Raw genomic sequence first — 13159 nt, forward strand, 5'->3', positions numbered from 1 at the left:
TGAACCTCGTTACAGCCGCTTCCCATAAGATGTTTGGTAGTATGACGTTGATAAAACGATTTTTCAATTAGTGTTGTCAAACCGAAACAATAAAGATAGCCAGTCAGAAAAAAATACGATATCACAAGAACCATTAAGAATTCAAAGACTAACAAGCAAACCGTTGTAATCTGTGATTGTTTTAGCTATGTATTGCTTAGGTAGGAGATTAGCCCAAGTTTTCTATACCAAAAATGCAAAGCTAATGCAATCCTGGCTCCCTTTTGAAAACAGGAAGAAAATTGCGCTGTAGTAGTAGTTAAGTAATGATTCATGGCTTGTATGCGTAAGCTATTATACGAATATGTTCAAATACGCCTTACGAACTTTTATATAAACTTATATCGGTAACATACACATGCAACTGATATAACATGATCCTAAATAAAATAAAAAAGTATAAAAAATTGAAATATATTATCTTCAGGTGTTAGAACAATCAAGGGTAAACACCAACTGTTACATAGCTTAAGACGAAGACTAAATTGTATAGTTGCACTAAGTTTACTTGAATAGGACTTCACGGACGATCATCTTAACGCCTAGCTGCCTGTCTTCGTTTGAGGTGAATAACTACTATGTTCCTTATGTGCACATCTTTGTAGAAAAAGGTTAGAGTTTGAGAACGACTGTGATATTTTTACAATTTTTTTATGCAATATTTTAATTTATGAGCGAAACTTTACACATCGTTGAGCGATTGAAACTGTGAATAAAATATCAGTGGCAAACTGCGTTGATTAAAACAAGTTGGTCAAAAAACAACTGGTTCAATTATTCGTTCTCGCTTGAAAATATCGATAAGTTGAGTGAGTAACGTAAGTAAAACTTTCTATCACTTATCAATTACAACGTGGCGCTGATTAAGGAAAATTTTCACACGCAGGCTTACGTTCTGGGTGTTGGCTCATCTCAGGTTTTTCCAAGCAGCAGTTAACTGATGCAACAATCATATCAGTTTAGAACTAAATAATTGATTTGTCTACTTCCTTCTTTTTTGTTCGTCTTGGTCGTTCATGTTTTCAAATTTTCCCAAAGATCTGCTTTAGCGTTCCTGTCGCTATCATTTTTTTGTCCATTTACCTGATGTAAACAAAATATAAAATGCACGCATTCAAAACTGAATTATACCCCAGAAATCAGAAAGTAGCCGCTAAATACAAGAGAACAAGAACGAGGCCGTCCAACAACAAAATTGGAAAAAATTATTCGCAAGCATCTCCTCGAAAAGGTTTCAGCTCTGTCTGTCCTCGGTGAGTTACGATTATTTCTGGCTTCTAAATCAAGCATATTTACGTCACAAGTTAGAAAGAAGCAACGAAAACGAAAAATTTAACCTCGTAACATTTGTGAACATTGAAGATTTTCAATGCAAAATGATTCCATTACATTAACTTTCACAAAAAATTAAGGTGTTTGATTGATAATATCCGTGTTTATGTTGAATTTCTGCCACATATAGATTCTTTTTCATGACGTTTTTTCAAATGGGTAAGTATTAGTTATTATCTGTTGGCAAAAACAACTTCACGGACGATCATTTTAAGACCTGGCTGTGTGTCTTCGTTTGTGTTAAATGACTACAGAAAAATAGTAAAACAACTTAACATCAACAACGATGTCTGGAGAAACAGTAAAATTGCTTCGGGTGATATTTTCTTTCAGTGTTGTTACTATTATTTCCAGTTTTGATCCCTAGTAGACTCCTCAATGGTGAAGTCTGACCTTAATCTCTCCTTCTCTAGTTGACGCTTTTAAACTGTGAATGGATGGCATGCGGTTTTGAATAATTCGTATCATCCGGCTCCTGTTCAAAATATACACAATGTGAAGGAGTATCAATGATAACAAGTGTCCAATATTATCATCTATGTTCCTTATTTGCACATCTTTCTAGAGAAGGGTCAGCGTTTGAGAAAGATTTTGTGATATTTTACCATTTTTTCATTTCAGGTTTTTCCAAGCAGCAGTTGACTGATACAGCAATCATGTAAGTGTATTCACCTCGGGTTAACTCGAACTGGCACCTTAATGACTTCAACAGCCTTCCCTTCATGGTTCAACTCTGATTCATGGCCAAGAAATAATTGTGTAGATAATTATGACAATTACAGATAATTAGGGAACTATGCGCCTTATTTTGCTACAATTCGTTTGTTACATGTGATGTGTAAGTATGACTGCTTGTATATATAATCATATTTCTCTCAGTCCAAATAAAGCAACTGAGAGCTCAATAATGCCAATCAAGATATGAAGCCATTAGCGATGAGATTTAAAAAAGGAAAGAAATTGCCATAATCAGGTGAGGAGCTACACTGTGCCAAAGTTGTAGTAAACTTAAATTGTTTAGTCTATTTCATTCAATTTACTAGGCAGACAAATTTCCTGAAGTGATCTACTCCGTCAAAAGTGAAATTCCTATCATGAAAACCAAATAAAACAGTCTAAAGTAAATTCCTTGTAAGGTAACTGTCCTGTAAATTAAAAAGTTTCGGAACATTACTCATTATCATGATAAAGTTCGGATATAGCGCCTGCTGAAATTGGTTAAAAGAGCGTGCTCAAGGAGAGTATAGAGCATGGAGCTGAGCTGAAGCTGTCACGCCATCTGCCAAATTGTACTATATCCGACCTTTCCAGGGCTTCTCTCTAGCTTTTTTTCGATAATTGAAAATGAAATTTCGGAACAAGCGAGACGGCAAGTAGCAACGGAGGAACCAAACCAAGGTTTGTAAACATGCCAGGCGCCATGATTTACTTTACTGAAACTTGAACAGAGTCGAAAATCCTCAAAGAGAAAACAAAATGGACAGACCGAGTTCGAAAGGGTTTCACGCTCAGTTAGGTTGCAAGCTCATATGCGGTAACAAAAAACAAACACAGCTCACACTCGTATAGTACAAAAAGTTTTGTCTTCCAAAACAAAACAGAGCAAATCAGGAATGGTGAAAATATGACCAAACTGGCCTAACTGTTAAAATTCATACGACTCATGACGGTGTCAGAGCGACTGCGATCATCATGGCGATCTCCGGTCATCGCAATGAAGCAAGCCTCAGAAACTACATCGGCCGCCCTTCGAGTGAAAAAATAAGAGCTTGCTCTGATATCCTTTCTGATGCGTCGAGTGGAGGGCCACGCCAGTCACTGCAGCCTAGTTTTACGGTGTTGTCATCACGAGAGATTTTCATGTTCCGGCGAATTCGGCTGTCGTTCATTCCTAAAACTTTTGCCTTATACACTTTGTTTTCTACTTGTCATGTGAAAAAACTTGTTTGTTTTTATGAGCCACAATTCGGCAGAAGTTCACTGAACATTTCACTTTCAGATTCTGTAGAAGAGACTAAAAATCTTCAGGCAAAAGTTTTAAATTCGACCTGCCGAGCTATTTAAGCTTGTACACTAACGCAGAATGTGAACTTTGATGGTTTTTTAACTTTGATGATTTGACATTTTTGACAGCTTTAGTCTTGTACAGCCAATCAGATTATTTGAACCATTCTAACAGCGATTCTGATTGGCTTATTGCTGCGTGCTTTATGAGAGTATAGAGGATTGACGACACTGATGTTCACTTTCGTGCTCTAGCCGCTTCCTGCGTGCTTCATAACAGTCCAGGCTTCTCTATTTGTTTAAATAGTCACCGCCACAGAAGGGCTCCTATGTTTGACAGTCGAACTTGACGGGGGGTCTTACTGCTTTGAAAAACATCACGATTCTTATTTAAAACATTCTATAAAGCTGCACTTATGAACGTAAATAATTCATTTTAGTTGTTCAAGTTTTTCGGTTTAATGATTGCAGTAAATAAATTTGTCGGTGAAATTAATAGAGATAATGTCTACCACTATTCACCTCAATTCCAGTGAATAATTACTAACTGACTCTACAGACAGAACTTATGTGTTTTTCCAGTCTACGAATAGAAAATAAGATCAAAGTTTGTTATCCGACTGGTTTGTACTCTATTCCTTTTCTTAAAGCTGGAAAAAAAACCAGCCATACGGTTGTGAAATTTATAGGTGTGGCGAAACTTGAGATATTTTCATTCATCGGTGGAAAGAAAGCTTACTTTAAGAGCTTTCATTAATATTTTACATCCTATGATCCTATGGTAAATAATAAAATACGACCCTTTTTAAATATTAAAGTGTGAATAATACATTCCAATTCGTCCTTAGAGTTGAATTTGTAGAGTACAGAGACTCATAAGTGCATCGCTGAAGGAGGATCTTTTAACAATTGATGGTGGGTAGAGTTTCCCTTTTTTCGGTTTTGTAACACAAAACGTTTTGAGATCTCTCTTATTTTCAAAACGCTTTTGAAACTTTTTTGTTTAAAGAAACATTCCTCAACGATGGGCGATTTGATACATGATGTTTTTGATAAAGTTCTGTGTGGTTGCAATTCGCCTGTCAGTATTTGATAAAATTCATCGCAGCAGCTGTTTCACTGAGATTTGATATACTTCGACGTTTAGCTTTGCATTCAACTAAAAGCAACCGAAATCAGCAATTACTGGTTCGTGTATTTTTTATATCAGTTCTATTTGCCAATATATCTCCCTCCATTGCAACCTGGGCAATGAAGAGAAATCAGCTTAGCATACGCAGCGTGGCTTTATCTCTACTAAGGCAGTCTTCATGCCACCATAACTTAAAAACTCGATGATATGTCACAATAACCCTTCGGTGTTTTGTCACTTTTATTCAATTTACTTCGCATACGAAATATATGTCAATAGCGCGTTCAAATGTTTGATAAATATTTAAAAGTGACCTACTCTCTCAAAAACTTTCTAACTTGAAAACCTGGCCATTATCGGATGCAGTAAAATCCCTGACCTTTTCTTACAAACGCATTTACGTCGTCGCTCCTCTTTACAAATAGAAAAACACGAACTTCTCAAGTTTCTCCACTTATGAGCATAAATGTTTAATTTTCTCAGACCAGACAGTAAAGTTGATTTGGTTACTATTAACTTCCTCTGAAGAAACAACGTTCCATTTGATTTCAAGAAATAGTCTTTTTGCGCGTTTTTAATATTAACGGATGCTGAGGATAAATATGTAAATTTTTAATTTCGAGGCCTGTGCTTCCCATACATGTTTCAAAAACTGAAATGAAAACTGAAAATAGCTTATGAAGTTCGGACGATGTTCTAGGTTTTTTGCAAATTCACGAAATTTCCATTTATCCGTAAAAATTTAAAAATTGAGAGGAAAAGTTTGGATAAATACCAAGAGAACAGCATGGGATGGAGAAGGAGGCACCTTGTCCAGAAGGTGAGAAATGCCAAATTCACTTACAATACAATGAATAGAACAGTCTCTCGGACGGAGGTATAATTCCCAAGACGTATCGATTAAAAATTATTTATTGAATTATACCTCAGAAGGCAAAAAGTAGACGCTAAAAACCAGAGAAAAAGAATGAGGCCGTCCAACAGCAAAATTTGAACTATTATTAGCAAGCATTTCTTCGAAAAGGCTTTTAGCCTTGTTTGTCCTTGGCGAGTCTCTTAAAAATTCATGTTCACCTGTATGTCTTTAGGCAGTTGGTGTATGAATCTTGTTATTTGAAAATTTATCTCAACGTCTTTTAAGTTACGAGGCGCAGTTTGTTTTGATTTCTGCGGTAACACGGCAGCTGACATTTCAATAATATAGGCACAACAGGACAGTTTAGTCTGGACCAAAGTTTATTAATAACACATTTAGTTATTCGAATAGTATCCTGAAGTGACCTACTCTATAAAAAGCAGTATCTATTTTATTATTAAAACCATATAAAACAGGCTATAGTAAATTCTAGACTTTTAATTTCCAACGCGTTTATGTACGTAGCTCTTCTTCGTTACTTGTAAAAAAAAGAATACGCATTTCATTTTTCCGAAATAGGTTCAAAATAGTTTTTTTTCGAAAAAACGGAGCTGAAATCGACCAATTCAAAATTTGGTTCAAAAATTACAATTTTCGAAACATTTAACATCAATAGTCACCGAAACAAAGGACTGCTAATGTTCCCCAATGGAACACGAAGAGAGCTCATAATATTTTGAAAAACGTTGCGATTCTCTTTTAAAACATCCTATAAGGCTGTAATCTCGAACGTAAGTTATTCATTTTAGTTTTTCCCACACCGGTAGATAGGGCTTTTCGTCACGTTGATTGGTTAGCTAGGAAGTGATTAGCGAGTAATACTCAGCTCCACTCAGCCGTAGAGACAAATCTCACGTCGAGAATTTAATTTCAGACTCCTCTTCAGTTTATTGACCGAAATAAATAACTTTTTTTTTTTTTTTTCTGTCAGGCATATACTAAAATACTTGTTTACCCGGAGCGAGTGTTGGTGAAAATGATAGAGATAATCTCCATCGATATCCATCTCTACTTTGGTAAATAATTATTAACTGCCCCTACGCAGAGAACTTTCCAGTGAATACAAATGGTTATTTGTGGGTTTTTGAGTCTACGGATATTACAAGAGTTTGTTAGATTTGTTTGATCTGTAGGCGACTGGTGTGCACTTGATAATTCTTCTTAAAACTAGAAAAGAAACCAGCCATAAGTTTGAGCAATTGGCAGGTGTGGCAAAACTTGAGATATTTTCATTCGCTGATGGAAAGAAAGCTTACTTTAATACCTTCATCAATGTTTCAAATATTGTGGTAAACAACAAAATGCGATCCGCTTTAAATATCAATGTGGCAAAAATACATTGCAAATCATTCTTAGAGAATGTTCTGTCGAAGATAGATACTCATCAAGTGCATCGTTGAAAAAGGATCGTTTAACAATTGATTGTAGGTAGAGTTTCTCTTTTTGCGGTTTTGTAAATCTAAACCTTCTGACATCTCTCTTGAATTTCAAACGCTTTCTTTTAATAAACAGTCACACACGAAAGTCTTGAAAGTTTTACGTTTCAAGAGACACTCCTTAAACTTAGGCGATTTTATTTAATACATGAACGTCATGAAACACTTTTTGATAACGTTCATCGCAGCCGTTGTTTCACTGAGATTTGATATAATTCGACCTTAGCTTTGCGTTCAACCAATTGTAACCGACATACTTTTAATCGGCAATTACTGCAGTAGAGGAATTGAAACTGGTTCGTTTATTTTTTATATCACTTCCATTTGCCAATCTTAAAATGAAGTCAAGACTGAATTGTCTAACATATTTTCGGATTACGGCAAATTGGAAAATTGGTGATGCTGTTCAGCGAGACGAATACACTCCTTTCTGTCTTCTAAAACGTTTCCTGACTCAGAAGAAGGTCTCAACATGGTAATGGCTCTTGAGGCTAACGGTTAAAATTTTGGCAGTTTCGCTACTTTTCTTTCTCTTTTTGCAGTTTTGTAAATCTAAACCTTCTGACATCTCTCTTTAATTTCAAACGCTTTCTTTTAATTAACAGTCACACACGAAAGTCTTGAAAGTTTTACGTTTCAAGAAACACTCCTTAAACTTAGGCGATTTTATTTAATACATGAACGTCAGACACTTTCCATGGCAATTCCCTACTTAATTAAAAATAAATTATCAAAGTGCCTATTACGCGAATTTTGCTTCGCAGAAACATTTAGCTTATCATATGTACAAACCAATTCCGTGAAAAGAAAAATGTCAAAAAAAACTTAAAACTAGGTTTTTTCTGGCCTTAAAGTGCTCTTACTTTGTCTCCAAAGTGACCCATGGACTGGTAACCAATTAGTGAGTGATGATGTAGAAAACTGTCAAAATTACAAATCTCTCACATCTCTTGTAACAGTCAGCGCTGAAATACTCTTGAAATAATGTCCGATAGCGATGTATACCTAACTTCAGCAAGCTCTATCGAGAGTTTTGATGCATCTTACTCGAGTGGTAAAGAAGACATGGAAGTTAGTTGCGAGTTTTATCATTGTTTATTTTCAAAACGCTTTTTTGTAAAGGACACACACGAAACTTTTGAAAGTTTTACGTTTCAAGAAACACTCCTCTAACTTGGGCGATTTCATACATGAACGTCAGTTTTTGAACGTCAGCGGCTGTTTCACTGAGATTTGACGAGCTTTGGCCCCGAAAAAAATCGCAGCATGCATCTTACGGAGGCGCTATATTTCTGCCATCAGTGTAGAGTACAATACGTTCTGTCCCGCCAGCAGGTCTCAAGCGTGCGAACAAAGGCTGTTCGTTCAACGCCAGGTAACTAAACAACATGTTCGCATATCTTCAGTTGGTCTCTGTGCCGGACTAATTAGACAGGGAGAATTCCAGCAGATGGATTTGCGAGGTCTCAAAATATAATCCTGTTGTTGATGCGGTAAATCAAATCGCTCTCGACCGTATACTTTAGGCGGGAAATGCCTCCAGTCGAAATATCATGGGAAATTGCAAAGATTCTTGTCTGTCAAGAATAGCCGAGCTTGACAACGACATTCGGGAACTAGTAAAGGATAATAATTATATAAGTTAACGGTGGATGCCTCAAATTTCAGTCAAAAGAAAGAGTGCAGACAAAGAGCGGTCTCCTGATATAAATTAATGTGAATTCAATTTTTCATGCCCTCTTGGGTAGTGTATACCTGAGGGTTACTTTTAATCTCTTCCATACCCTCTTGGGTAGTGTATATTTGAGGGTTATTTTTAATCTCTTCTATACCCTCTTGGGTGGTGTATACCTAAGGGTTATTTTTAATCTCTTCTATACCTCTTGGGTGGTGTATACCTGAGGGTTGTTTTTAATCTGTTCTATACCCTCTTGGGTAGTGTATACCTGAGGGTTGTTTTTAATCTGTTCTATACCCTACTGGGTAGTGTATACTTGAGGGTTATTTTTAATCTCTTCTATAATCTCTTGGGTAGTGTGTACCTGAGGGTTATTTTTAATCAGTTTTATACCTCTTGGGTAGTGTATACCTGAGGGTTGTTTTTAATCTGTTCTATAACCTACTGGGTAGTGTATACCTGAGGGTTGTTTTTAATCTGTTCTATACCCTACTGGGTAGTGTATACCTGAGGGTTATTTTTAATCTCTTCTATACCCTCTTGGGTGGTGTATACCTGAGGGTTATTTTTAATCTCTTCTATACCCTCTTGGGTGGTGTGTACCTGAGGGTTATTTTTAATCTGTTCTATACCTCTTGGGTAGTGTATACTTGATGGTTGTTTTTAATCTGTTCTATACCCTCTTGGGTAGTGTATACCTGAGGGTTGTTTTTTATCTCTTCTATACCCTCTTGGGTAATGTATACCTGAGGGTTATTTTTAATCTCCTGCATACTCTCTTAGGTAGTGTATACCTGAGGGTTGTTTTTAATCTGTTGTATACCCTCTTGGGTAGTGTATACCCGAGGGTTATTTTTAATCTCTTCTATACCCTCTTGTGTATTGTATACCTGAGGGTTATTTTCAATCTCTCTTATACCTTCCTGGGTAGTGTATACCTGAGGGTTACTTTTAATCTCTCCTATACCCTCTTGGGTAGTATATACCTGAGGTTTATTTGTAATGTCTTCTAAACCCTCTTGGATAGTGTATACCTGAGGGTTATTTTTAATCTCTTCTACACCCTCTTGAGTCTTAACCCTCCTTACACGGCAGACGCGTAAGACGATATTCGTACGTGTGAATTTGTTCACAATGACCTTAAATGCGATAACAGTGTTTCAGACCAGCTTCTCTCCTATTATAGTCGATTTTGGCAAGGGTGATGTCTTCGGTAAAGCTAAAAATGCCATCCAAAACCTTCGTACAAAAAAGGTCATTATAAGAATAGTTGCACTGCGTCGAAGCTTGTAGACTGAACGGGGAGACCATCATTTGAAAGCGATGTGTATTCTCTGGATTATCTAATCAACGCAGTTTCTGGACTTTAAAAGTTCAAAACCATGACCTGTGTAAAGAAGGGTTTGTCGGAGTTAGCCTTAGATTGGCCCAGGTCTTCGATCATGGGGGTGAAATCAGCTTTACCGATGCCGTTTTTTTAGGCTATTTTTGAGTTTTTTCTTTTTCACGTGTTTTTAAGTGTTCCTGTTATATGTTTATGTAACATTTAGTCAGGACTATTTGTGGACCTTGTGTTAACGATTTACTGTTGACTTCTTTAAGACATTTATTGTCTCTACAGAGAAAATAAACTTAGGGTACCGCCCCTTAGGTTTTTTGAATTAGACCCGTTAAGTTTGTATGAGGCATTTCTCTGGACTCTTTGTTTCTGGAAAATGAGGGACAAAGTAGAGTTCTATCTTGAAAATGATAAAAAATGTAATCATCGGAAGTGGCGGTTTTTTCCATTTCATTCGAGGGGAGCTTTATTAACTTTTTTATAGCGATTATCGGATGTCCTGGAATGTTCATCGAACACCTCATGCCACCAAGAGGCGTCAAACTTTGGCTTGACTTACTTATGCAAATTAGCTGGCTGCACATTCAATGTGCAGCCAGCTAATTTGCATAAATTTTTTTCCGACGCAAAGCTCGTCTTTTAATCAGCAATTACTGGTTCGTGTATTTATTTATATCAGTTCCATTTGCCAATATATCTCCCTCCATTGCAACCTAGACAATGTAGAGAAATCAGCTTAGCATTTGAGCTGACAATCAATTCTCTATAAACTATGTTCAGCTTAGGCTAAACTGCAGGGAACGTTTACGGCTCCTTTTTTAGAGCATTCCTAACACAAACCGTCGAGGAGCAATTTCGTTTGGGCTTGAATGTTTGCCAAGTCTTCTTTTCATAATTCCGCAAATAGGTGATTCTGTAGTGAAGATCGACTTCACAGCGAGACCAATACACTCTTTTCAGTCTTTCGAAACGTTTACTGACTCAGAAGAAGGTCTCAATATGGTAATGGCTCTTACGGCTAACGACTAAAATTTTGGCAAATTTACTGCTAACGATTCTTTTCTTTCCGTTGCAATTAAGATAAATGTTACAGTTCATGCTTTAAGAAAAACAATTTCGTAGTTAATTTAAAAAAATGCATCAATGTAGGTCGCTTTTAAGCAAGAGGCCCAAATATCTATGTATTTCGTTCCAGATTACCCCATGCTCGTCAGATGATAATCATGCATCTTTTTTTTCTTCACATTAGTAGTGCTATTGCTATGGGCATCGTACAATATCTCCAAGTCGTGCTGTTTGTATTCAATCTGACCCTCTCCACTGAGGCACAGAAAAAAGTAACTTGTCAAAACTTCAAGTTTGCTATCGATGACGATGTCATCCATAACCAAATTCTTGAGGGTCACTTGTGTAAAAGATTGACAGTCCCAAACGCCATCCAGTGTCACTTGAAGTGCAAAGATGACTGCCTGTGTGTATCCATGAATTATTTCCCTCTGTCCAAAGAAAACAATTGTGAGCTCAACGAAGCTAACAAAGACATGGAGCCAGCGGCGATGAAATGTAGGCAAGGGGGAAATTATTATGATTTGATGAGAAGCTACACGGTGAAGGTGAGATAAGATTATTTATCTAATGTTTTACTCATTGATTTATGAACTTTCGTAAACAAAGTAAATATCCCAAGATGTTCAAGTTCGTAAATAAAATAAATATTTCCACATGATCAAGTTTTGCGGTACTCCTTAAAAAAAAAGGTCTGTTACATGTCAGTCTGGGCTAAAGACAATTTTGTGCATATCGTTTTGTCTGCGATATGATTGGTCTAGACAAAACCAAAACAAATTAAACTGATTTGGCTAAGAGAGGATTGGGTTCATTGTCTTTCTCGCAAACTTTTTTCTTAACGGCCATGTTGTAATGCGAAGGGAACGGCAGAACAGAAGCGACTACAAATTTCATAAAGACATCACTGACTTAACCATTGCTGTATTACTGCATTTCAAATCTAATTTTGAGGGACATTTCATCTCCATTCTGGCACCCCGCTATGTGTTGCACGCATACGTACTTTGCTCGCACTGTTTGTTATCAATTCGATCCGATTCCGGTGAGATTTGTCGATGGTTGCTAAAAAGTACATGCCAACCCAATTCGATGAGCATGGTGAGCTAAAAAATTATTTTAATCTTGCTGTAGGGTGGAGACAGATACGCACCAGAGAAGCATCATTGCATCAACAGATGCTGCCGCACCAATCCTTGTCTCAATGGAGGGGTATGTCAGGAGATTTGTGACACTCACAGCACCAGGTTTAACTGTACCTGTCCTAACACATACTCTGGTCAGCGGTGTGAGAAGAAGATGAAACATCCGAGAAGCTGCAAAGACATAGCTAAGAACGGTGCCTCGACATCAGGAAAATACGACATCTCAAATTCAGACAATGAACGGTTTTCTGTTTACTGTGACTTGCAGTCTGAACCTGGCTTTGTATGGACGTTGATACAATCGTTTTCCTTTTCCAAGAAAAATGCCTTCAATTATGCAGGGTTTGGTAAAAATCTTGAGATTGATATTGAAGAGGAGGAAGTAAATTGGAACGAGTTCCGATTATCCTTATTACAGATGCAGTATCTTGCTAATCACTCCACGCATCTGAGAGCAACTTGTAACTTTTCTACGGATGGTCTGCAGTATACGGACTACGCACGCGCTAAGCTGGCAGGTCATGACATTTTTGGTACCTGGAACACCTGCCAGATGTACGAATATGTCAATATCCGAGGAATCAATTGTTCTAATTGCACCGCCCGCACAAAACAGCAGGAAGATAAGTCCTGGCACATAAAGAGTTACAATAGCGTAAAATTAGGATGTGAATTTGATGGAAAACCAGGTGGAGTCTCCGGTGAAAAAAATTTCGGAAAATTTGACGAAAATGTCATAAATCCGGATCACCGCTGCTCGTTTTCTCCTGCTTCTACAACGCAGCATTGGTTTGGAGCTAAATGTGACGTGTAACTTTTTGCGAATTTATTTCCTTTCACAGAAGAACTTGAACTAAACGTTTAATATTTCAGATAGTTACACTGACCCTTTATCATATAGGAATGCAGACATGCACAAGAGTGACGTCATAAGCAACCTTAGACCTTAGATACACAGCGTCCATATTTCAATAATTGAAGGAATTAGGCGGTCTCTGAGCAAACACTCTTTACCTGCACTTTCATCTTTTCATGTAATGTTCAATAGATAATACACTTACATCTTAAAAGTG

At 37.1% G+C, this 13159-nt stretch overlaps 1 protein-coding gene across 1 annotated transcript; it reads left to right on the forward strand.

Annotated features, from left to right (window-relative positions):
• Positions 1-4279: 4279 nt before the first annotated feature.
• On the forward strand, positions 4280-12900 carry LOC136282730 (uncharacterized). Its single transcript, XM_066170509.1, has 3 exons — positions 4280-4290; positions 11126-11489; positions 12076-12900. Exons 2-3 carry the CDS (start codon positions 11139-11141, stop codon positions 12898-12900), a joined length of 1176 nt encoding a protein of 391 aa, XP_066026606.1. The 5' UTR covers positions 4280-4290; positions 11126-11138.
• Positions 12901-13159: the final 259 nt, after the last annotated feature.

This window comes from Pocillopora verrucosa, chromosome 7, assembly GCF_036669915.1.
Source record: "Pocillopora verrucosa isolate sample1 chromosome 7, ASM3666991v2, whole genome shotgun sequence".
Taxonomy (NCBI): domain Eukaryota; kingdom Metazoa; phylum Cnidaria; class Anthozoa; order Scleractinia; family Pocilloporidae; genus Pocillopora; species Pocillopora verrucosa.